At 41.7% G+C, this 26,404-nt stretch overlaps 1 protein-coding gene across 1 annotated transcript in view; it reads right to left on the bottom strand.

Annotated features, from left to right (window-relative positions):
- Positions 1-26,404, bottom strand: part of ptpn20 (protein tyrosine phosphatase non-receptor type 20) — a 419,828-nt gene that overhangs the window by 93,131 nt on the left and 300,293 nt on the right. Inside the window, exons 32-35 of the mRNA XM_073025740.1 lie at positions 21,771-21,941; positions 17,430-17,604; positions 12,880-13,090; positions 318-355 (exon numbers count right to left, since the gene is read on the bottom strand). Of these exons, the coding sequence (XP_072881841.1) occupies positions 318-355; positions 12,880-13,090; positions 17,430-17,604; positions 21,771-21,941 (595 nt within the window). The remainder of the gene's footprint in view (positions 1-317; positions 356-12,879; positions 13,091-17,429; positions 17,605-21,770; positions 21,942-26,404) is intronic.

The following is a 26,404-nucleotide window of genomic DNA, read 5'->3' on the forward strand; positions in this document are numbered from 1 at the left end:
GCTTTTGGCTTCTTAGGCCTTTAGCTTTGAACCCTTTCAAATCTCCAGTTAAGATGATCCTTGAAACATAATTCTTTGAGTAAGGTTTTGGTCACTTTATTTTAATCTGTAGAAACAACACTCAAATGTCCATCTCCTCTTGGGATCAATGAGATGTCACTGTCATATATAATGCTCTGCCACACAAATGCAGTTGGCCTTGTCTGCTGATTATTAGGTCTGTTGAACTGTTGGGGTAAACATTAACAATCTGTACTAAAACTAACGTAAGCATATTGTTACTGCCTTAGTTTAATATTGCTGAAGACAGTACTTACCGGTCATGTATACTTCTGTTATCACTGGCTTCCCATCCCTGAAGAAGCAAAATAAAACTGGTTTAAATGTAAGCACAACGCTAACCACAAACAATCTACCTATGCGATAAGGTGACCCACAATAACAAAGTTAGTACTGTCTAACATTAAGGCAGGTGATCAAAAAGTTAAAGAGGTAAGAAAGGAGGTAAGAATAGGAGATGTTTATGGTGTAAATTCCAGAGCTCAGGACCTCGACAGCTGAAGCCATGGACAACAACAAAGCTAACACAGCTTTCTGAGTGAACGCTAAAAATTAACCAGTGCTGAGGTTGAAGTCAGTTGCAATAAGGTACAAACCAAGCAAAAAAATTTTCAAAGGTTGTATGAAGTCTTATTGTAAAGGTCATCATGTCCTTTACTCAACAGACACAGTACCAAACCTACATGAACTTCAAACTAAAATCAATAAAATGCGAAGATCCTTCAAACATAAACTGAATTAACAGCTTCACGTTCCATTGCTTGCCTTCGTGATCCATTATTAATGTCCCTTTCCTGATTGGGATAACAGATTCCAGTCAATGGAGAGCTTTCCAGATTCTATAGAAATACATTATTCACCATAAAAGGTTTCTGATGACCATTAAGTCTGGTCATTGGCTCCATATCTGTTATGATAAAAGAAAAATGGTTCCAAGATAACACATAGGTTAGTTTTTATTTGTTCTAAGCATGCAATCAATGTAGTCTCTTACTGACTTTGTGGGGCTGGGATGCAGATCAGTCAATGTCTTGGTGAATGGTGGAAAAGGCTCAAGGTGGAAGATGATTTACTTCCACTTCTCTGTTCATGTTGCAGGAATTCAAAAGCAAATACCTATATATGTGTTTTCCTCTTTCCTCTTTAATGTGCACTAATTCATTCCATGGTTCATTTCCATAGACATGAGTATTCCTTACAAAAGGAATGAATTATCCATTTCTCACATATGGCTTTGGGTGAGGGTTCCCATCATCCAATTGGTCTTGTTCACCATAGGCCAAGCTGATCTGTCCACAACTAAGACTGCAGGATTGTAGAACAGTAGATCATTTCAGTACATTTCCCACTGGGCATTGGGTAGCAAACTTCCTTGCTTGTATCAAAGTGGAAAATGTTCCAATCATTGTGTAGACCCTGCTACATCTAGGACAACTGCCAACAGTCATCACAGAATCGAAGATATAAACAGTTTGCCAAAAAAAAATGTAAATCTTTGTAAATAACAGCAGAGAAAGTTATGTGATTAATGTAAAATTCAATATCAATATCCCAGAATGTTCACCAGTCTGTGAAATTCTTGATGACTGTCTCACATGTACATTTCCTGATTATCAGAAAGCATTTTTATGGGTCTGCCCCACATAATAACCAGCTTATCTGCTTTCACCCTGTTGGCTGAAATGGATGAAGGCTTGTCTGCTCCTCTGGCAGACTGCCCTGCTTTCTCTGTTGAGATCCTAGTGCCACCAAAATGGATGCATCCTCTCCTCAGTAATGTCAGTAAAATGAGACAGGATGATTTGCCTGTTATGGCAGATCAATGAACCATAACTGTTCATCATCAATGCATGCTGCTGTCATTAGTATATTGGAGAAATAGTCCTCTTTCAGCCTAATCAGATTCAATACTTATTGTTTTATTCAAGCCATGACGCAGGCTGTAACATAACTTTGGTGGCACTCAATGCTGCATCAAATTGCCAAGTGCTTAAAAAAATTGGTCATGTCCCAGATCAAGGACGTAATCCTTGGCTACCTTGGACTGGCAGCAGTTTGCCTACAAGGAAAATAGATAACTGAAGATGCCATTTCTATCGCCCTTCATTCTGTCTTGTAACACCTGGAGCACAAGGACACCTACATCAGGATGCTTTTCATTTATTACAGCTCGGCCTTTAACACCATGTTACCAAACAAGCTGTCAAGCTCCACAGTCTAGATCTCAACACATCAACCTGTAATTGCACCTTGGACTTTCTCATTAGTTGTACCCAGATGGTGAAACTAGGCATGTGCACATCAACCACATCCGTCCACCTAACCCTGAACACCAGTGCTCTGCAGTGGAATGTTTAGTAGGCCCACTTCTCTACTCTCTCCTCACCTCTGACTGCACTCTTGCTCATGCTACAAACTCAGTCATCAAACAACACAACTCTAATTCGGCCTAATCACAAACAATAACACATCTACATACAGAAAGGAGGTCCCAGACAAACCCCACTGTTCATAAATGGTGAGGTAGTGGAAAAGGTCTACAGTTTCAAGTTTTTGGGATGAACATCACCAAGAAGCTCTCTTGGTCCATCAACACCACCCTGATAGTAGGGAAAGCACAACAGCGACTATACCACCTGAGGTGCTTAAGGAGAGTTAGCCTACCCCAAAAATTGCTGGGCAATTTTTATTCATGCGCGGTAGAGAGCATACTGATATATGGAATGACAGTGTGGCACCCTAGCTGCAGCAAGACTGACCACAAGGCACTCCAGTGGGTGGATCAGCACCTCACTGGAACTCAACTACTGGACCTAGAGACAACCTACAACTCTCGATGCATATGACACGCACGTAACATCATTAATCACCCATCCCTGCCCGGACATTGGTAGAAGATACAGAAACATTTTAGCCAAGACAGTAAGACTGAAAAACAACTTCTTCTAAAGGACTGTTGTGCAGCTGAATAATGCTACACCCCAGCTTGCCAATAGCCTTTGAGTGTTATGGACCATTGATGTCATTTGTTGCATGTAAATATGGGATTTTTATTAATGAAGCCATACTGCATCTATTGTAAATATCTGTTTTGAACATACTGGAGTAGCACCATAATCTCATCTTGAGCAATGACAATAAAGGTCTATTCTATTGTATTCATATGAAAAGGTCAACATTCGCAAAAGTGTCATCAGCATGTGATGTCAGCATGCAAAAATGCTGTAAACCTTCTATCAGTATCCATCTAGCACTGGTGACATCACAGGTGTTCAGTGACATCATTATCCACTAGTGTCATCATAATCAAACCTCAGCATTATCCAGCACTCGTGACATCACCATCCATTAGTAGCATCACCTTGCAGCCATGATATCACCGAACAACAGCACCATCACCAAATGGTGGTATTATGTTGATACTATAAATAATCTAGTTTCTTTTAGAGATTTTCATCGTGTATAACTAAATAAAAATATGCAAACCTGCTATACATGACACCACCAAATCAAACTGTTCTAGAATATGGCCTCACCATCACTAATATTACAGGTAAACAATATCAGTATTTCTTTCTCACCTCCCATTCTCCCTCAACCCTCAACATCATGGAAGCAACCTGCGCAACCAAAAGGTGAATTTAACCAGATGCACAAATACCTTCACTACAAGGCTAGGTCAGAAATATCTTATGGGATCTTGCTGCCTCTAAATAACTTTTACATATCACCATGCAACTTTAGGTAAATAGATTTTACAGATTACCACAGCTCTTTGACCTTCAATACAATTTCTAGATAACACACATTGCAACTGTAGTGATTCTCAGAGTTGACCTTCTGAGTATTTCCAGCATTTTCTGTTTACAATTTAAATACAAAAGGTTTGTTTTGTGCACAGTTGGGTTGCAAACAATGCAAGTAACAGTGATAGAATTCCTCTTGACCTAACCTACCACCCCACGACTCAGAGGGCGGAGCAAAGGCGCTAAACGGCGACTCCTTTGCTTACATCTTCGGAAGCAGTTCTATTTCTATCTTTGATATCTCTTTTTTTTCCTTTTCAAGGTTCTTTTGAAGACCCTGACCTGGAGTTACACTCTGACTTTGGTTCTTTGTGGGAATGGGACCCGCTCTCAGGGCTTCACGGCCGACGGCTTTTTGATATCCCAGGGACACGGCCTGGAAAACAAGTGCACCTTCAAGGTGCCGGATTTTCATGACTCTGGAGACGGACTGATTCAAGGCCAGTGCTCCTGACTGAGATGTCGCAGGAGAACATGGAACATCGGGAGCAACGGGTTAGCTGCCATGGACTGTGTCCAGAGAGCTGCACCTTTCTGGGGCCAAATCTCTGGACGCAAAGCTTGGAAAAAGCAACACAACAGATTTTTAAAATCATAAATCAGCGAGTTGTTTTGTTATGTCTCCCCTCTCACTGTGAAACGGGGCACCACTTTTTCCCTTTGTTAGGGAGAGAGCCTGTGGACAAGAAGTCTTTGGGGTATTGCAAGTCTGTGTCCTTATTGATGCTTTGCTGCACGCTTAAGTGCTCGGTGAAGAGTGCTGATGACTTTTTGCTGGTGGGGGAGGAGGGTCGTTGCCTTGCTGGAACTTGTGCATGGGAGGGGGAGCGATGGGGGGGCTGGGGGGCTTTGGGGTTCTAATGTTTAACTGTCATTCATTCTTTGGAGCACACCTCTGTTTTAGTGGATGTTCGTAAAGAAAAAGAATTTCAGGACGTTAACTGTAGTTCATTCTTTGGGGCACTGTCTTTGTGGATGTTTGCGAAGAAAAAGAATTTCAGGATGTACATTGCGCACGTTTCTCTTACATTTGATGAGGTCCCACATAGGAGATTGGTGGGTAAAATCAAAGCTCATGGCATTGGGGGGAAGATATTGACATGGATAGAAAACTGGTTGGCAGATAGAAAGCAAAGGGTAGCGGTGAATGGGTATTTCTTGGAATGGCAGGTGGTGACCAGTGGGGTGCCACAGGGCTCGGTATTGGGACCACAGCTGTTTACGATTTACATCAACAATTTAGATGAAGGCATTGAGAATAACATCAGCAAGTTTGCTGATGATACTAAGCTGGGTGGCTGTGTGACATGTGATGAGGGTGTTAGGAGAATTCATGGTGACTTGGATAGGCTGGGTGAGTGGGCAGATACTTGGCAGATGACGTTTAATGTGAATAAGTGTGAGGTTATCCACTTTGGGAGTAAGAACAGGAAGGCAGATTATTATCTGAACGGTGTAGAGTTAGGTAAGGGAGAAATACAAAGAGATCTAGGAGTCCTTGTTTATCAGTCACTGAAGGTGAATGAGCAAGTGCAGCAGGCAGTGAAGAAGGCTAATGAAATGTTGGCCTTTATTACAAAGGGAATTGAGTACAAGAGCAAGGAAATCCTTTTGCATTTGTACAGGGCCCTGGTGAGACCACACCTGGAGTATTGTGTACAGTTTTGGTCTCCAGGGTTAAGGAAGGACATCCTGGCTGTAGGGGAAGTGCAGTGTAGATTCACAAGGTTAATTCCTGGGATGTCTGGACTGACTTACGCAGAGAGGTTAGAGAGACTGGGCTTGTACATGCTGGAATTAAGGAGATTGAGAGGGGATCTGATTGCAACATATAAGATTATTAAGGGATTGGACAAAATAAAGGCAGGAAATATGTTCCAGATGCTGGAAGAGTCCAGTACCAGAGGGCATGGTTTAAGAATAAGGGGTAGGTCATTTAGGACAGAGTTAAGGAAAAACTTCTTCTCCCAGAGAGTTGTTGGGGTCTGGAATACACTGCCTAGGAAGGCAGTGGAGGCCAATTCTCTGGATGCTTTCAAGAAGGAGCTAGATAGGTATCTTATGGATAGGGGAATCAAGGGATATGGGGACAAGGCAGGAACTGGGTATTAATAGTAGATGATCAGCCATGATCTCAGAATAGTGGTGCAGGCTTGAAGGGCCGAATGGTCTACTTCTGCACCTATTGTCTATTAAGTGGAGCTATTGAATAATGAGCCTCCACATCTAATACATTATTTTCTGCAACTTCTGTCATATCCAAAGTGATCCTACCACTGAACACATCTTTACTTCCCTGCCACCTCTCAACCATCTGTGTAGGGATCACTCCCTCCATGGCTCCCTTGTGTAATCATCCCTCCCCACTAATCCCCCTCCCGGCACTTATCATTGCAAGCAGCCTAAGAGCTACACCTGCCCTTTCACCTCCTCCCTCATCTCCATTCATAGCCTCAAACAGTCCTTCCAAGTGAAGCACACTTCATCAGCGAATCTATGAGGGTCATCTATCGTGCCCGCTGCTCCTGATGTGGCCTCCTCTACACTGGTGAGACCCATGGTAAATTGGGGGAACCATTCCTTTGAGCAGCTCCACTCCATCGGCCAAAAGTGGTGGCCAAACATTTTAATTCTGATTCCCCCTCCCATTCCAATATATCAATCCATGGCCACCTCTAGCGCCAAGATGAGGTCATCTTTAGGTGGTGGAGCAACACCTTATATACCAACCTGATGGCGTGAATATCAATTCTCTACCTGGGGAAAAAAAAGTTTCCCTACCCCTCCCCTCTTCTTCTATTCCCAACTCTGGACTCCTACCGTGTCTCACTTTTCTATCACCTTCATCTGAGTTTACTCCTTCTTCCCCCTCTCCTATGGTCCACTCTCCTTTCCTATCAAATTCATTCCTCTCCAGCTGTTTACCCCACCTGGGTTCATCTATCGCCTTCCAGCTAGCCTCCTTCTCTTCCCCACAGCTTTTTGTTCTGGTATCTTCCACCTTCCTTTCCAGTCCCGAAGAAGGGTCTTGGCCCGAAATGTCAACTGCTTATTCATTTCCATGGGTGCTGCCTGACTGGCTGAGTTCCTCCAGCATTTTATGTGTGATGTTTTGCATTTCCAGCATCTGTAGAATTTCTTGTGTATATAAATGTATACATTTTATTGCAACCGTTGTTCTTTGGTTCGATCGCTATATGAATATAATGTAGACAGGAATGACTAAATTCATATGCATTTGGCCACAATCTTTTATCCACAGACAAAATTCAACAAGTCAAGGAGTGAACTAACTGTGCTGTCAGCCTTCTGGGTAATATGTTTTGTGAAGTGAGACATCTATTGGTTGTAAGCCTGTTTACAACTTCCTTCAATAAATGAAAATCAATACCAAATAAGACATTGTTTTTCAATCTGAGATTTAGAGAATATGGCTCCATGAATATACTGCTAACCAGAAGGTTAAGTGACAAAACAGGCGTTCTTGAACTGATTCTGTGAACCTGTGAGTCCAGGGGAGGGAGGAGGAGGAAGCCAGCCTGTCCTGTGGCTAGAGAACTGAGTGAGTGTGTGTGTGTGTGTGTGTGTGTGTGGGTAGGCGGATGAGAGGGAGGTATGAGGGTTGTTTTGCTATTGTTACTTTCTCACTTGCTGTGTTCAATGTTGTTTTGCCAAGCATTGTGTGCATGCTATGTTGGCGGTAGAATATGTCGCGACACTTGCAGGATGCCCCCAGTACATGCTTGGGTGTGTTGGTTAACGCAAAAGACACATTTCACTGTACATTTCAATGTACACATGATAAATAAATCTGAATCTGCTTTACTTTATCAAGAGCAGCACTGTTACTGTTGCAGTGTTGTGAAGGACACGATGAACTAAAATCCATCCTGAAGGAATATATAAACTCCATACTGCAAATGAAAGTCAAACACGCATAGTTCTCCAGTCCTGGCAAATATTCATCCCTCTACCAATTAACTTAGCTCAGGGTGAGCGGGAATCTGCAGGATCTGTTTGCAAATTCCAAACTCTATCACATACAACAGTGACGAGACTTAAAAGTCCTCTGCTGTGAAGCACTGTGGAACACCCTAAGACAGTGAAAGAAAATACATAAATATATGGATCATCAAGAATAGTGATATCATAGAACCAGTAATGAGTAGCTTTTAAATTAATTTAGCTGAGTCACTAGATGTTGAAGGTGAGGAAATAGTGTTTACCCGAGCATCACGGGTAGCGTAGAGGTCACCATAAATCTTTACAGTGTGCCAGCTCTGAGATCAGAGTGCGATTCCCAATACTGATTGTCAGGAGTTCGTATGTTCTCCACGTAACTGCGTGCATTTCCTCTAGGTGCTGCAGTTTCCTCCCACACCCCAAAGATGTCTGGTTAGAGTAAGTGACACCATGCTCTTTTGGTGTCGGAAGCATGGTAATACCTGCAGGCTGCCCGATAATCACTGATTTTATTTGAAGCAAATGATGCATTTCACTGTATTATATATTTCAATGTACTTGAGACAGAGCTCATTTTGTGAGTTAAGTTGAAAGCTGAAAAACAGGGCCTCTAGGGTAGTAATCTCTGGAGTACTGCCTGTGCCATGTGCCAGTGAGGGTAAGAATAGGATGATTTGGCAGATGAATGCCTGGCTGAGGAAATAGCTCAGGGGGCAGGGTTTCAGATTTCTGGATCACTGGGATCTCTTCTGGGAAAAGTGTGACTTGCACAAAAAGGACGGGTTGCACCTGAGCCCAAGGGGGACCAAAATCCTTGTGGTCAGGTTTGATAGAGCTGTTCAGGAGGATATAAACTAATTTGACAAGGGGAAGGGAACCAGAACAATAGAGATGAAGATAGGGCAGTTGGTATAAAGTTGATGCAGTGTGTAGTGAGTCTGTGAGTAAGTCAGGCAGATGACAGGGCTAAATTGTAGTTGGTGGAGTATGTTGAAGTGTAAGATGAGAGCAAAATTTAAAGAGTGGTGAATACAGGACTGAAGGTGTTAAATTTGAATCCATGCAGTATACAGAATAAGGTAGATAATCTAGTAGCATGGTTAGAGATTAGCAGGTATGGCTTTGTGGGCATCACTGAGTTATGGCTGAAAGAAGATAACTGTTGGGAGCTTAATATTCAAGGATACACATTGTTATCAAAAGGACAGGCAGAGAGGCAGAGGGGTGGTGTGGCTCTGTTGATTAAAAAAAAATGAAATCAAGTCCGTAGAAAGAAGTGACAAAGGATTGTAAGACGTAGAATCCTTGTGAGTTGGGTTAAAAACTGCAAGGGTAAAAAGACCCTGATGGGAGTTATACAGTATGCAAGTCACTTAACAGTAGCCAGGATGCATACAAATTACAATGGGAAATGAAAAGGGCAATGTTATGATGGTCACAAGGGGTTTCAATATGCAGGTAGATTGGGACAAACAGGTTGGTGCTCGATCCCAAAAGATAGAATTTGAAGAATGCCTACAAGATGGCTTTTTAGAGCAGCTTGTGGTGGAGACTGCTTTGGGAAAGGCAATTCTGGATTGGGTAATGTTCAATGAACCAGATTTGAGAAGGGAGCTTGAGATAAATGAACCCTAAGTAGGGAATGATCATAATATGATAGAATTTACACTAGAGTTTGAGAGGGAGAGGAAAAAGTCATATGTATCAGTATTACAGTGGAGGAAAGGGAATTACAGAGGCATGAGAGATGAGCTGGCCAAAAATGATTGGAAAGGACGATGGCAAAAGTGCAGTGGCTGGAGTTTCGGGTGGCAATTCAGAGGCACAGGATAAATACATACCAAAGATGAAGAAGCATTTTAAAGAGAGGATGAGGCAACCACGGCTGACAAGGGAAGCCAAAGACAGCATAAAAACAAAAGGGTAGGAATATAACATAGCCAAAATTCCAGGGAAGTTTGATGATTGGGAAGCCTTTAAAAACCAACAGAAGGCAACTAAAAAAGCCGTAAGGAAAGATTAGGCCAGTTAGAAGAGTGGGCTGAACGATGGCAGATGGAGTTTAATGCTGATAAATGTGAGGTGCTACATTTTGGTAGGAATAATCCAAATAGGACATACATGGTAGATGGTAGGGCATTGAAGGATGCAGTAGAACAGAGTGATCTAGGAATAATGGTGCATAGTTCCCTGAAGGTGGAATCTCATGTGGATAGGGTGGTGAAGAAAGCTTTTGGTATGCTGGCCTTTATAAATCAGAGCATTGAGTATAGGAGTTGGGTTGTAATGTTAAAATTGTACAAGGCATTGGTAAGGCCGAATTTGGAGTACTGTGTACAGTTCTGGTCACTAAATTATAGGAAAGATGTCAACAAAATAGAGAGAGTACAGAGAAGATTTACTAGAATGTTACCTGGGTTTCAGCACCTAAGTTACCGGGAAAGGTTGAACAAGTTAGGTCTTTATTCTTTGGAGCGTATAAGGTTGAAGGGGGAACTTGATAGAGGTATTTAAAATTATGAGGGGGATAGATAGAGTTGACGCAGATAGGCTTTTTCCATTGAGAGTAGGGGAGATTCAAACAAGAGGACATGAGTTGAAAGGTAGGGGGCAAAAGTTTAAGGGTAACACAATGGGGAATTTCTTTACTCAGAGAGTGGTAGCTGTGTGGAACGAGCTTCCAGTAGAAGTGGTAGAGGCAGGTTCGATATTGTCATTTAAAGTAAAATTGGATAGGTATATGGACAGGAAAGGAATGGAGGGTTATGGGCTGAGTGCAGGTCGGTGGGACTAGGTGAGAATAAGCGTTCGGCACGGACTAGAAAGGCTGAGATGGCCTGTTTCCATGCTGTAATTGTTATATGGTTATTAAATATGATAGTCAATAGTGTAAAAAAGGATGCCAAAAGATTTTCAGATATATAAAGAGTACAAGAGAGGTGAGAGTGGAAATTAGATTACTGGAAAAAAACACTGGAGTGGGGGACAAAGAAACGGTAGACAATCTTAATAAGTATTTTACATCAGATTTCACTGTGGATGACACCAGCAGTATGTCAGAAATTCGAGCGCATCAGTAGGAAGAAGTGAATGTAGTTGCAATTACTAAGGAGAAGATGCTTGGGAAAACTAAAAGGATTGAAGGTAGGTAATAACACCTGATAAAATATACTACAGCACGGGGTTCTGAAACAGGTAGCTGAAGAGATTCTAAAGGATTTAGTAATGACCTTTCGAGTATGACTAGGTTCTGGAATGGTGAGGAGGAAAGGGTTTAATCTTGAGGACTGGGAGTTGACAAAGTTGTGGGGAGAGCATGATAAAAAAACAGAATGGGTCTATCCTCTTTGTACTAACAATAGATCATGTCATCAATGAGGAACCGATTGTATAGATGTTAATGTTTGAGTTCATTATTAAGGATGTGGTTTGGGGGTACTTGGAAGCACCTAAAATAGGGCAAAATCACCTTGCTTTCTTAAAGGGAAAATCTTCCCTGACAAATCTGCTGGAATTCTTTCATGAAGTAACAAGCAGAATAGATAAAGGAGAGTCAGTGGATGTTGTTTATTTGGATTTTCAGAAGGCCTTTGTGCAGAAAATATGGAGAGTCTGCAGAGGGATATAGATAGGTTAAGTGAGTGGGCAAGGATTGGCAGATGGAGTACTACGTTGATAAATGTGAGGTCATCCACTTTTGAAGGAAAATGAAAGTGCAAATTACCATTTAAATGGTAAAATTGCAGCATGCTGCTGTGCAGAGGGACTTGGTAGTGCTTGTACATAAATCACAAAACGTTGGTTTGCAGGTGCATGGAATGTTGGCCCTCATTGCCAGAGGGATTGAATTTAAGAGCAGGGAGGTTATGCTGCAACTGTACAGGGTACTGGTGAGGCCGCACCTGGAGTACTACGTGCAGTTCTGGTCTCCTTACTTGAGGAAGGATATACTGGCTTTGGGGGCGGTGCAGAGGAAGTTCACCAGGTTGATTCCAGAGATGAGCGGGTTAGAGCATGAGGAGAGATTGAGTTGCCTGGGATTGTACTCGCTGGAATTCAGAAGAATGAAAGGAAATCTTATCAAAACATATAAAATTATGAAAGGGATAGATAAAATAGAGGCAGGAAAGTTGTTTCCACTGGTAGATGAGACTAGAACTAGGGGACATAGCCTCAAGATTTGGGGGAGTAGATTTAGGATGGAGAAGAGGAGGAACTGCTTTTCCCAGAGAGTGGTGAATCTGTGGAATTTTCTGCCCAATGAATCAGTGGAGGCTATCTCAGTGGATATATTTAAGACAAGGTTGGATAGATTTTTGCATTGTAGGGAAATTAAAAGTTATGGCAGAAAAGGCAGGTAGGTGGAGAAGAGTCATGGCCAAATCAGCCATGATCTTATTGAAAGGCAGAGCAGGCTCAATGGGCCAGATGGCCTACTCTTGGTCCTATTTTTTATGTTCTTGTGAGAATTATTCTGGGAATTAAAGGATTAACACATGCGAACTATGCACCCTGTTGTTTAGAAGAATGAGGGAGGATCTCATTGAAACATATCAAATATTGAAAGGCCTAGATAGAGTGGATGTGGAGAGGATGTTTCCTATAGTGAGCAAGTCTAGGACCAAAAGGCACAGCTTCAGAGTAGAGGAATGCCCATTTAGAACAGAGATGAGGAGGAATTTCTTTAGCCAGAGGGTAGTGAATCTGTGGAATTTATTGCCACAGATGGCTATGGAGGACAAGTCATTGGGTATATTTGCTGAGGAGGTTGATGGGTTCTTGATTAGTCAAGGCTTCAAATGTTATGGGGAGAAGGCAGGAGAATGGGGTTGAAAGTCATAATGAATCAGCCATGATGGAATGACAGAGCAGATTCAATGGGCTGAATGGCCTAATTCTGCTCCTACTTCATACATTTATCTTTATCTGTATCTGTAAGTTATCTGAATTTTGACTATTTTCTTCCCACTAGACTGATTTTTTTAGGTGCTCAATATAACTAGGCTTTGCAGTTAACCGTTTTGCACAACTTTATCAGAAAACCCCTTACCTCATGGCCTTGATGGTTATTTGGCCATTTGGAGTGTCACAAGCTTTCACTGCATCATCCAAAGTCATGCCCATGGTACAGATGTCACATATGTAAAGGATCTTATCCCTTGGTTGCAGGCTGCCTTCCAAGCTGGCAGGTGAATTTGGCACAACCTCCAGCACGTAGATACCTTGCCACTTACTGCCTATTCCCCCTGTTAATTTCAAACCTGCAAATGACAAGCACAAATTGCAATTAGACCAACGGCAAAGCTACTGTAGTGCAGCAGTTAATGTAATGCTATTACGGTGCCAGCAACCCGCATCCAATTTTGCTGCTGTCTGTGAGGAGTTTGCACGCTCTCCTCATGACTGCATAGTTCTCTCCGGGTGCTTTGGTTTCCTACCACATTTCAAAGACGTATGGACTAGTGGGTTAATTGGTCTCCCTGGGCTCATTGGGATGGAATGTCCTGTTATCCTGTTGTATCTCTAAGAATAAAATATAAATATATTAGTGTTACATTCACCGGAGCAGGGTAAGACTCTCTCTCTACTTATATTCATTGTTCTTTCTTTCAGTCATATGTGCTTTTGATACTATTTATCACAGTACCGTGGTTAGTATATCGAGTGATTCTTGTGTGTTTTCTGACTGCTGAACAAAATTGACTGTGAAAACAGGGCCTAGTCCTTACCCGGAGATGGCCTATAAATGCATCAATCTGCACTCTTTATCTGCTACCCTCATTGCTGTAATCCATTTTCAAATGATTAGGCCTGTTGCCCAGAGTCCATTTTGCTTTGCAGTTCTAGAGGTGGACACCTGGACAAGTAGTGAGAGGCTGTCGTCTCCAAAGAGACCTTTGGTGACATACCCTGAGGCTCTTCACTAGGAATGTCCTGAGGGCCTTTAGCATTTGGTTAGAAATAAAAGACATTTGAACAGTTTGTAAATGTTGCCAATTTAATAAACACTTAAAGAGGCATTTAGTAACTATTTCAAAGAGATTTCTAAAAACTAAAGTGATTAAATATGAACTAAATCCTATTAAATACTAATATTTAAAATAGTGAAATGAAATGGCACGGATTCCCCTATACCTATTTCCATAGGTTGCTGATGCCAAGAAAGAGGACACTAGCTATACACCAGCTGGAGTAAAGCTCAGGGACCAGACAGTAGTTTCACCCCTTACTCTGCCTTCCAACCCCCATTCCCACAGCACAACAAATGCATCAGCAACTTACCCCTTCTCATTGAGAGTTTCTCTGCTTCAGTGGACAGAAGTCTGAGATTTATGGGAGAGCAGATGGTTGGTAGTCCCCTATTGCACCAAAGCAAAATCCAGTACATCTCTTCAAAGCATCTGCACTATCTACTTCAGTCAATCCTTGTAGTTGGGAGGTCCACATTCTAACTGCTCACTGGTTAAAGAACTTTTGCCCTGGAGTCTTCACTAAAAGTTATTATTGAACATCTAATTTCTACCTGTTGTGTTTTAATTTCCATCACAAGAGACTGAAACGTCTGGAATCCTGAGGGATCTTGACAGAGTGGGTGTGGGGAGGATACTTCATCCTGGAAGAGCATCTTTATCATCTCGAAACAAAGTCACTGCTGCAGAGGGTTGTAAATTTAGTCAGCTCCACCTTGGGCACTAACCTACAAAGTACCCAGGACATCTCCAGGGAACAGTGTCTCAGAAAGGCAGCATCCATTATTAAGGACCTCCAGCACCCAGGGCATGCCCTTTTCTCACTGTTACCATCAGGTAGGAGATACAGAAGCCTGAAGGCACACACTCAGCGATTCAGGAACAGCTTCTTCCCCTCTGCCATCTGATTCCTAAATGGACAATGAACCTGTGAACACTACCTCACTTTTTTAATATATATTATTTCTGTTTTTGCACAATTTTTAAGCTATTCAATATACATATACTGTAATTGATTTACTTATTTATTTCTTTTCTTCTATATTACGGACTGCATTGAACTGCTGCTGCTGAGTTAACAAATTTTACGATACATGCGGTGATAACGATTCTGATTCTGATCCTGATAGAAACCAAATAAACAAGGGTGAGCCCACATAAGAGAGAAATTAGGTGATTCTCCTTCCCCCCCCCCCCCCACCCACCAAGTACTGTGTTTGCCATTGGAGACCTCTCCTTAAAAGAACAATGGGGGAAAAAAAGTATTTTTAAAGTAGAATTACATAGATTCTTGATAAGCAGAGAATTGAAAAGATACCAAGAGTAAGAAGGAATGGGGAGTTAAACTTAAAAAAATCTCAACTACTGAATGACAGGGCGGGCTCAAGGGCCCATTGGGTTACCTCTGCTCTTAATTTGTATGTTCATATGTTAGTGGAAGTGCCTTATCCACATCTATCCAATCAAATCCCTTTGTGAGGCCACACTCTCAGCCCTTGCAATTTCCGAGGGAAGATCCCCCAGCCGTTCACTTTGCTGAAACCTCATCTCTGTTTGTAACGCTTCTGTGAGAGAACTGTGGTGAATGTCTCCATTTAAGGATCATTGTGCCTGATAGCACACTCTCAGGCAGGGGTTCCCAACCTGGAGTCTACGGATCCTTCAGTTAATGGTAAGACTCTGTGACATAAAAAAGGTTGGGAACCTCCTGCTCGAGGGGAAGCTGCAGTCTTTGAACTTCACTGCCTTGTAGCTTACAATCTTGATCTGCTTGCAGTATTAAAAAGAAATCTCAGAATATAATCTTAAACCAGTTCTAGGTCTCATTGCAGAAGGTCACAACATTTTGCCTTTAAGACCTTTATTGGAACACGGTGGTAAATATGATTTAGGGCATTGCCATTCTGTTCACACTTGGTGCTGCAGTTTAAGCTGGGCCCCAATGCATCATAAATGTAATTTTTAGTGACATCTATGGATGATTAGTCAATAAATCTGCCAAGGCTCCATCACCATTAGCATTCCTGCATTGCATCCACTCTGAAGAGCAGCTTTGATGTTGCTCTACATTGAGAAAAATATTGACACCCTTCAGCTTCTTAGCACAGGCTGGAGTTATAATAAATAATATTTCATCATGTTAGCAAATCACATGGCTCTCATGAAATGTTCTTTATTACCGCTATTATCGTAGATGATAGCTAATTTATCAACATTTTGATTTGTTAACTGAGAGTGGTATCAGGGCTTTTATATTTAGCATATTTTTGGGCAAAGCTAGCAGACACAGGGGCTGGTTAATAACTGATAAAACTAGGCAACTACCTTCTGCTTTGATTGAATAAGTACTTCCCCACAATATCAAGTTTGAATTTATGTAGCTTCAGTGTAAAGGAGCTATGGGTGAAATATTTCTGCTTCATGGTTTTAATTGCCAACGGAGAATACTTCTGGATAGTCTGACAAATAATTTCATGAAAATTAGCACTACTTGGAAGCACGTTCACATGCAATAATGTTCAATGGTCCAAATATAAAGTCTGTGAATATCTCTCTGTAAGATAGCACAAGATCATGACTGCATGTTCACTCTGTGTAATCACTTATGAAGGTGGTATCTCTTCCAGGTATCCATTAACATCTCCTTTGCTTCATTTCAGTGGGATACCCATAATAATGCAGTAGCACATATAGCCATGATTTCAAATCACATGTGCAATCTTCAATGCCAACAGAGGGAATATTCCATCTTGGTGAAATAATAGTCTTTTTGGCTATTTATTTTTGAAAACAATCCAGCTTTCTAACAACACTTACTGGCTGCTAAAAAGTAGGCCTGAAACCTCTGGTTGGGGGTAATCGAAGCCCATCCCAAACTAATGACTTTGTCTACTCTACATAAACACAAGAGATTCTATAAATACTGGAAATCCAATGTAAAACAATATGCTTTAAGAATTCAGCAGGTCAGGCACCATCTATGGAAAAGAATAAAGAGTCAACGTTTTGGACTGAGACATACAACCACCCTAAATATGTCTTGCACCATGGGAATGGCCCAAACCCCTCAAACTTAATTATGCCCACTCATCACATAAAGGAATCAACAGGACCCAGTTCCTCATTTCTTTAAACTGAAAGAAGAATATAAAACTTGGAAATTAAATAAGGAATTGACATAAATATACAACATCCAGCATGAACATTGTGCAAAAGAACTCTGTGGCATAAATCTTTGATCATTAATCCAATGGGGAATGTCAACATTTGTCAGAGTTGCCAAGAGTTTTGATTGCTGTTATTCTAAAAAAAAATAGAATTAAATAGTAGTCTTGTAATTATAAGGCATTGTTTCTGAATGCCCTATTAAAACAGAGACCTGTAAAACAAGTCTCTTCGGAACAGGATTCTTATAAAAGCTGATTTTTTTTTAGTGCCTAAAACTAATTTGTGTTTCGGGGAACTTTCCAGAAAGATTTTTCCACCACCTAGTCACCTATCTTTCAAGAAAACAGCATAAGTTTGAGTGAGAAGAAATGGCCTGCAGCTGAATGGAACAATTGGAAGCTGCAACCACTTCAGTTACATAACACGAGTCCAAAGTTTCTTGGGCAAATGGTGCAGCACGTACCTAACTGTCCATTTGGGCCTTTCTGCAGGATGATGTCAGGGATCTTTTCCAAAGGTGGCACTGGAAGCAGGTTCTGGGCCGCTCGTCCTACCATCAGGGTAAGTTTGATGGGAGCAGCCCGTAGCAAGTTAATGGCATTCTCATGTGAGATATTTGTGACGTCAAAGCCGTTTACCTACATAACAATGGAAAAGTTAACTTAAAGTATTGCTTTTAGTTCAAATTTCTTCTCTGCTACGCATGATGCCAATAGTTTAATGGTCCTTTCCCCTTGTCAAATGTCTTACAGCAGTGCAGCACTTTTTTTGACCTGCAATGCAAGCATCAGCTTTGACAATATTCTGAATAAAAGCCAAAGTCAACAGCTCTTTATCAACCATAGATTCAATACATCTTAGACAATTAGAATGAATGGGTAAATTCATGGCAGAATCACGAAAAACTTGGAAAATATTCACCCCTGTAGGAGATACAGAAAGCCATTGGGTCCATGCAGAGATATCCTGGCTTTCCTTGTTAACAGGTGAGTACACCCAGCACTCTGTATTTTTGGGAATAGTGACAAAGGACAGATGGCTCCTCCAGAGTTTAGCTATAATGAAATGGCAGATCAGACTTGATGGGCTGAATGACCGATTTTTTGCTCCTGTCTCTTAATAGCTTTATGATCTTCAATTGACAATAAGCCACAGTTGTCATTTGATATAGTTTATCAGAAATTAACGGGGTTGGTCAATACCCAAATGACGTTGAAGAAAGTGCAAAGGTAAAATGGTGATATATACAGTACATACTTTCATTATAAACTTACTTTGAACTTTGAGATCCACCAGGATGTTGCTTGGAATGGAACATTTTGGTTATGAGGCGAGGCTGCAGAAGGTGGGGCTTTTTCCCCTGGAGTGGTAGAAGCTAATGGGAGCATGACTGAGATATATACACTTAAGAGGAGTATGGATAGTGTAGACTGCAGACTGAACTGTCCAAATCAGATGTGATAAAACTAGAGGACATAGATTTAGGGCAACAGACAAGAGACTTAGAGGGGATGTGAGGGTGACCTTTTTCACTCAGAGAGTGGTGAGTACCTGGAGTGCATTGCCTTGGAGAGTGGTGGAACCAGAGCTGTTAATAGTATTTAAATAGGTCTAGACAAGCACCTGAATCACTTAGCCCTGGTTGGCTATGGGACAAATGTTGGTAAATGAGATTAAAATGGATGTGTGCCCACCTGTCAGCATGGGCAAGGTGAGCTGAATGCCCTGCGTCTATGCTGCATGACCTGTGGATGGAGCATTACGTAAATGTTAATAGAACCATGTACAAAGGGACCTGAGTGTCATTGTACACCAGCCAAGCACAGCAAACATACAGGAGCAGCAAAGCAGCTAACAAGTTCAATGGTATGTTGGGTTTTCATTCGAAAGGTTTTCAGTAGAAGAGCAAGGTTGTCTTGTCGCAGTTATACAAGGTACACGTGAGACTACACAGAGTATATCCATACCCAAGGAAGAACATACTTGCCACGGAGGGAGTGCTGTGAAGCTTCACCAGCTTCACAGAGTAGTCTTAAAGGATCGAATGACCTACTCTTTTTATACTTCTATGTCGTGTCAGCTTGATGATGGAAAGGCTTGAATGTCCAATTCTCCTGATTAGAGGGTGAATCATTCTTATGGGTAGGTGTTTGAAAGCAGCTGAAACTAGGATGAATAGAATGACTGCAAGAAATAAACTAACATAATGTTAATGTGGCTGAAGCCAGCGACACTTCGGAGCCTGAGCGCTTTTACCAACAACCGCCTCCTAATCGGCTTCTGACGTAACAGATGTGGGTGGGTGGACTGAAATGTTTAAAGACATCAGCATCCGATTGAAAGAGGTCCAAGGGGAATTTTCAGCTATTGAACTGAGTCACTATTGAGTAAATATAATAAATTCCAAAGGATTATTGATCCATTTTTTATTACTTTCTGCACTGCACTTTAGTGCATAAATGAGTCAGATTGCAGACTAATGAAGAGACAGGGGAATATTGCACAACTCTTTTCTGCACGGTGACAGGCTGTAATAGAGAAGCAAACATCCCTTTAATAGTTATTAGCTCTGCTACACTCTACATATTACTGAGGAATTTATGGATTTTATGTAACAATTTCCCAAAGGAGTTTCCCAAGGATCTGCGAATGAACAGAGATTGATTACAAAAAGTTATTCATTCAGGTGCCACTGGGATCATTCGCTGTGCATTCAATAGCCACGTTGCCAGATTAGAACCCCCCCCCCCAGCAGTACACAGAAAGAGAAGTTTTCTCAATCCAGTGCCAGATTAGGGTAGAGCCATGGTGTATTTTGTGACACTCTGTCCTCTCCAACAGACTGTAGTCCTCCAGGTCTCAAGACACACTGTGCTCTGTCCAATCACCAGTACTCCATTGTACCTTGTACCTGATCCAAGCCCCACCCTCTGAAACATTGAACCCTATCTAAAACAATCTGAGCCCCGCACTCTGACCCTCTCACACAGTGTACTCAGTCCAAACCCCATCCTTTCACAAGTTTTATCCCGTCCTCTGACTCTTCCTTGACAATGCAACCCTACCCTCAAACACGCCATACTCTGATTTGACCTATCTCCCCAACACTGTCACAAAATGTACCCCACACTAGCTTCCATGGTTGAAGTACTCTGTACCATCCTTCCATCCAGAGTGAATTTATTCCCTTCTTGTCAATTCTGCCACCCTTGACTTGTCCATATTTTCCCTGCCTGATGACCCTCCCCTGATTGTACCCTTGGTCCACTGCATGTGTGTCACCTTCAAACCTTCTCCTTCCCTTACCATGCCTTTTCTCATTGCTTTCTCACCCTGATTTCTCACTGCAATATTCCCACTACTTAGCCAATAAATCGTTCCCCTATTCTGTGTTAATTATTTCCCATCATTCCTCAATCCACATACTTGAGATCATTGGGAAATGCACTATGAAAGTTAGTTAGCTCTTACACTCCTCTCTATGCCAATAGAAGTAAATCCAACCTCTGTAAATACTATAAATTCAGGTGGAATAATCTGTACTCTCCTGAGACAACAAATCCTGTCATGGGCAGCTTTGAAGAATGAAAAGGGATTTAATCTTTAGGCTAGAATACATGCGATCCTGGGTGAGACAGAAAATTTAGATATAAAATTGGCTTGGGGTTAGGTAGAGGGTGGTAGTCAATGGCAGCTTTTCATATTGGAGACCTGCAATCAGTGATGTGATCAGTTTGTTCTTTTGTATTCATCATTTATAGTAATGAATGGGAAGAGAATATAGGTGGCAAGTTTGCAGATTACTCCAAAACTGGCAATACTCTAGACAGTGAAGACAGTTGTTAAAGTTACAATAGGATATAGATCAACCAGGAAAATGGGCAAAAGAATGGCTGATAGAATTTAACCAAGTGCAAAGCGATGTATTTTGTAAGTTAGACCAGTCAATCAGTGAATGACAGTGCTCTGGGGACTGTTACTGAACAGCAAGGTCTTATTTATGGTACAAATTTATGGTCCTCTGGGAGTGGTGATGTTGGGAGACAAGTTGGTGAAGAAGGTGTAAGGAATATGTGCCTTTATTAACTGAGGCATTGAATATGAGAGTTGAGACATCATATTACATTCGAATTAATTTTTGGTGAGGCCATACTTGGAGTATTTTGTACAGTTGCGGTCACCATGATAAAAAGGAGGATGTGGAGAGAGATTCAAGATTCAAGATTCACTGGAATATTGTCTGGACTGAATGACTTGAGTTATAAGGTAAGTTTGGAGAGATTGGGACTATTTTTCCTGGAGTGAAGGACACTGAGGGGTGACCTTATGGAGGTTAATAAAATTATGCAGAGTATAGATAGGGTAGATCATCACAGTCCTTTTTTCTGGATAGGGAAATCTAAAACTGAAGGCCATAGATTTAAGATGAGAGGGGGAGGATTTAAAGGGGATTTGAGGCATAAGGTTTCATGCAGAGGATGGTGGATATATTGAACGAAAAGCCAGAGGAAGTGGTAGGGACCAGTATAATTACCATATTTTAAATACATTTAGACAGGTACATGGATAGGAAATGTTTAGAAAGGTATAGACCAAATGCAGAGAAATGGGATTAGCACAGATAGGCATCTTGGTTGACATGAATGAGCTGAACTGAAAGGCCTGTTTCTGTTCTGTGTCAGCAAAAAAGCAGAAGTGGATTGGAGGCATTTGTGGAACTTGGTGTGTTTGCCAATCTTGACCCAACGACACATGACAGTCAATGTGACAGGTAAAGACCAGCCAATATATAAACCAGTGTTACCGTTATGAGCCTGTCTCCTGCTCTGAGTCTGCCGTCAGCCTTGGCGGGGTTGTTCAGCACCTCACGGATGTAATAGCAGTTGTCCAGTTTACTACGCACCATAGTGAAGCCCAAGCTTCCCTTCTTATTTTTCTTCAAGGTTACGTACATCTCATATTCCCGAATTATGGGCTAAAGAAAGGAATCAGTGAGTGATAGTGACAATGAATCCAAGCTGCATTTGCTCCCTCTGTCCAATTACACACACCGAGCTATGGTGCAGCTCCAAGAGAATTTTGGGATATCCACATCTGACTGTGTAAGCCACCTTGTGTGGGCGTGACACGCCAACTCAATTACTTTCCATTCGCAGCTCTGTCTTTGTGAGAACTTATGTGAAGTTTAATTCATTCATCAACTTAATTCCCAAATGATGGGTGCTTGGCACTGAATCTCCTCACCCATATCAAGACTGTTGCTCCTACTGTGTGCTGTGTGTAATCTCCTGACCTTCTTCAGTTTCCATTCCTCCACCCTGGTGACCATAGTAGCATCTGGCTGGGCTAGAATGTGTGGAATTTCCCTCCCAGGCCTCCTGGATCTTCATCTCTTTCCTCAGTTTAGAAGCTCCTCAAAACCAGTTTATTCCAGTATCTCATCATGGAGCTCAATGTGAAGTTTGCTGATGCTCTATGCTGCAACTTGGGCATGAGCAGGTTCGAGCATTAGGCTCAGTTGTTAGAAGGTCACATCCTCTGTGAACCAATCCAAGTAGAAAGAATATGGATCTTACCACTACTTGGAGTGGGAGCTTCTAAAAAGTCAACTGAATCACTGAAAAGGGAAAAGGGAAAGGGAAAACTGAAAAGGGCATTTCCTCTTCTAGGCCATTGCCAACTCTTGTTCTGTAACACTCCTATGAACCAGGCAACATTGAAGGCTCTACCTAAATGGAAGCAGTTACTGTTGCAAATAAATGCAAATAAAGTCATTTCAGTAGACTCTTCAATGTCAGTTCAACTGTGTGTTACAGTTCAAAACCATGCCCAGCTCTCTCAAATGTTCCTCTGACCATTAGGACTACCACGTGGTCAAGCAATAGTGCATTGTTGCAAATCTCCAACAACCTGCGTTCCCTATTGACATCCAGTGCTGCATTGATGTTCTCCCTATAGTCACCTAGGTTTCAGGAGAGTGTTCCAGTTTCCTCCCACAAAGACATGCCGGTTGGTAAGCTAACTGGCGGGTGTACAATACCTTGACCCTGGTGTTTTGGTGGATGGTGGGGAAAAAGATGAACCAGTCGCAATTATATCAGGGTTGGCCACTACAGAGAAAAGTTAACTGGGGACAGTTTTCATTGTTAGCACAGCAGGGTAATGAACCAGGCTGGGTAGACGTTGCTTCTTCATTATTCCCTTTATTCTACTAACTTCTTGTGTTTCCAGTTCAGACCCGATATTTGCTGTTACTTTCTTCCTTGTGAATCTGTAGAATTTACTGCCTTAAAACTGCTGTGAAGGCCAAGTCATTGGGTACATTTAAACTGGTTGTGAATCTCCTCTAACTTGTTAGTTGCTCTGTGATGCAAAGAAATGCGAGTTGCATCACTTTCCTGCCTCATTGTTAGCAATAAGATGCAAATCCTGTCCTGATCTCCTACTGGAGAAGCTTTATAGGGTGCAGGGTAGAAGTAAGGGAAACATCAATGCCATCTGCTATTATCATGCACCGTAATTTGAGGGCTCTCAGAATATCATTAATCACATGGATATCTTCCCAATGAAGGCATGTATCAGAGAATTATTATTTCACAACTGGATGACATTTGGCCCATCTGTGGCCAAATGGTTGTCCACCAGTAGAGTATCTCAGCAGTTCTGTTCACAACTTTATCTCCCACAGACCTGCCAATAATCCTCTCTCAAGTGCCTACCTAACTCAGTTTTGATGGCACTGATTAATTCTGTACCCACCAGTCAATTCCAAGTAGTAACTACCTTCTGAATGAAATGCTTTTCCCGCATTTACCTTATTTGTCCAAAACTGTAAATCCTGAAACTTGAAACATGTGTTAATGGGTGGGGAGATGCCCCTATCTAGACCAGTTAGGATCCTGAATATCTTGATCAAGTTTCTCCTCAACATTCTTTGCTCTAAGTTTGGAGCTTAACCCTGGAGCCATTCCAGCAAGTAGTTGCTGCACCCTGTTTTGAACCACTTTCCCTTCCCTGAAGTGTTGCAGCTGGCATGGAACACAAGGCAACACCCAAAGATAACAAAAGAGAAAAGTAAGTGGTTCTCCAAGGACTGAATATGTTTGAATTGCATGAGGGCAGCCTCAACCATGCAGACTCTGACCATCATAAACCTTTGCAACACACACAAAATGCTGGAGGAACTCAGCAAGCCACGCAGCATCTGTGGGAAAAAAGTACAGTCGATGTTTCAGGCTGAAACCCTTCGGCAGGACTGGAGAAAAGAAGCTGAGGAGTAGATTTGAAAGGTGGGGGAGGGGAGAGAGGAACACCAGGCGATAGGTTAAACTTGGAGGGGGAGGGATGAAGCAAAGGGATAGGAAGTTGAGTGGTGAAAGAGGAAGGAGTCCATGGAAGAAAGAAAAGGGGGCTGGGAAGGAGCATCAGAGGAAGATGATGGGCAGGCAAAGAGAAAACATGAGAGAGGGGCAAGGGGATGGGAAATAGTGAAGTGGCGGGGGGGGGGGGGGGGAAGGCATTACTGGAAGTCTGAGAAATTGATGTTCATTCCATTAGGCTGGAGGCCACCCAAACGGAATATAAAGTGTTGTTCCTCCAACCTAAGTGTGGCCACCTTGTCCCAACAGTGCAGAAGGCCATGGATGGCCTAATTCTGCGTTCATCCAGCATTTTGTGTGTGCTGCTTGAGTTTCCAGCATCTGTAGGTTTTCTCTTGTTTGTGACATAGACCTTTACTTAGCATTCATTTCAAGAGGACTAAAGTATAAAATCATGCTGAGGCTTTAGAGTTGATCAGGCATTGATCAGAGTGCACTTGAAGTATTGTGAGTAGTTTGGGGCCTTTTATCTAAGAAAGGGTGTGCTGACGTTGGAGAGGGTTCAGAGGAGGTTCACGAGAATGAACCCAGGAATGAAAGGGTTAAGTGAGGATTTGATGGCTCTGGGCTTGTATCCACTGAGTTTGGAACAATGAGGCGAGTTCTCAATTAATCCTATCGAATATTGAAAGGATATGGAGAGGATGTTTCCTATACTGGGGGAGTTTAGGACCAGAGGGAACAAACTCAGAATACAAGGATGCTCCTTAAGAACTAGAGATGAGAAGAAATTTCTTTGTCCAAAAGGCAGCATATCTGTGGAATTTATTGCCCCAAACTGCAGTGAAGGCCAAGTCATTGGATATATTTAAACTGGTGGTTTATAGATTCTTGATTAGTAAGGGCATCAAAGGTTATGGAGAGAAGGCACGACAATGGGGTTGAGAGGGATAATAAATCAGTCATGATTGAATGGTGGAGCAGATTTGATGGGCCAAATGACCCAAACCTACTCCTATGTCTTTTGGTTTTTTGGTCTTAGTCAGCTGATTTCAATAGGAGTGGCACAATGCAAGTTTGGTGCCCTGGAACAGGAAAGAAAAGAATCCAGTAGAGTTCCTGACCCTGATCTTTGCCTTCCAAACTGCGTGTCCATATACAATTTAATCTGACCCCCCTGTGTTACGGTGTTGCACAGGTTTGAATATCTCATTCCCACTTTCTGTTTATTTCATAATGAGAGGGTTAACTGGAAAATGTACAGCAGAGTAGCCAAAGAAACGAACTATAGATCAGCCAGGAAGGGTTATTACATAAAATGAATTAGGAAAGGCTTTGCATAAATAGTCAGGTATGATGTGAAATAATTAGTATCTGAGAATGGTGGAATGGAGGGTTTCAAACTGCTCTCCAAACTCCATCCCTGCCACAAAATGAACTCAAAGCAAAAAGACAAACAGTGAAATAATTAAGAAGATGATTATTACAGCAGGGAAATGTTGCTGGTACTGAACTCTAAAACAATATCTATTCCAGTCACAATGGAAACAAAGTGATCATGTAGTCAATTTAATATAAATTTAATTCATTTCAATCATAACAAAGTGAATTATGAATGGTCACCATATTTTCATGGAAAATGGCTCCTCATTAATTCCATTATGATACACTTCTGAAATTAGCATTTAATTTCTTGAAAACATCATGATTGTTTTTGTTATTTGTATAATGCTTTGAGACTTAAGTAAAGAGGGATTTTTCCTCAAATAGTGCAGTGGCTTTGAACGACACAACTTGCCCTTGTCCTACATGAGAGAACCTTCCTAGTGCTGATCATTAAACCCCTTCAGTAAAGCACGAGAGGGTTTAGAAGGACATCTGTTGTCTTGAAGAGCTATGTGCAAGCCAAGACCTTATCATCAGCTAATCCCGTGCAATCAGTTACCATAGATGCCACTCATCTGTGTCAATCTCCAACCAAGGTCAGTTTTCCACTTGGGTACCACAGACTGTTCTAATAGTTTTAGTCATATTATTAGCAAGAGTGGACATTTGGGTACCTTTAATAAAATATTATGATAGACACTTGAATTAGATAAGCTTTAAGGACCCATGTCTG

Source organism: Hemitrygon akajei, chromosome 21, assembly GCF_048418815.1.
Source record: "Hemitrygon akajei chromosome 21, sHemAka1.3, whole genome shotgun sequence".
NCBI classification, from domain to species: domain Eukaryota; kingdom Metazoa; phylum Chordata; class Chondrichthyes; order Myliobatiformes; family Dasyatidae; genus Hemitrygon; species Hemitrygon akajei.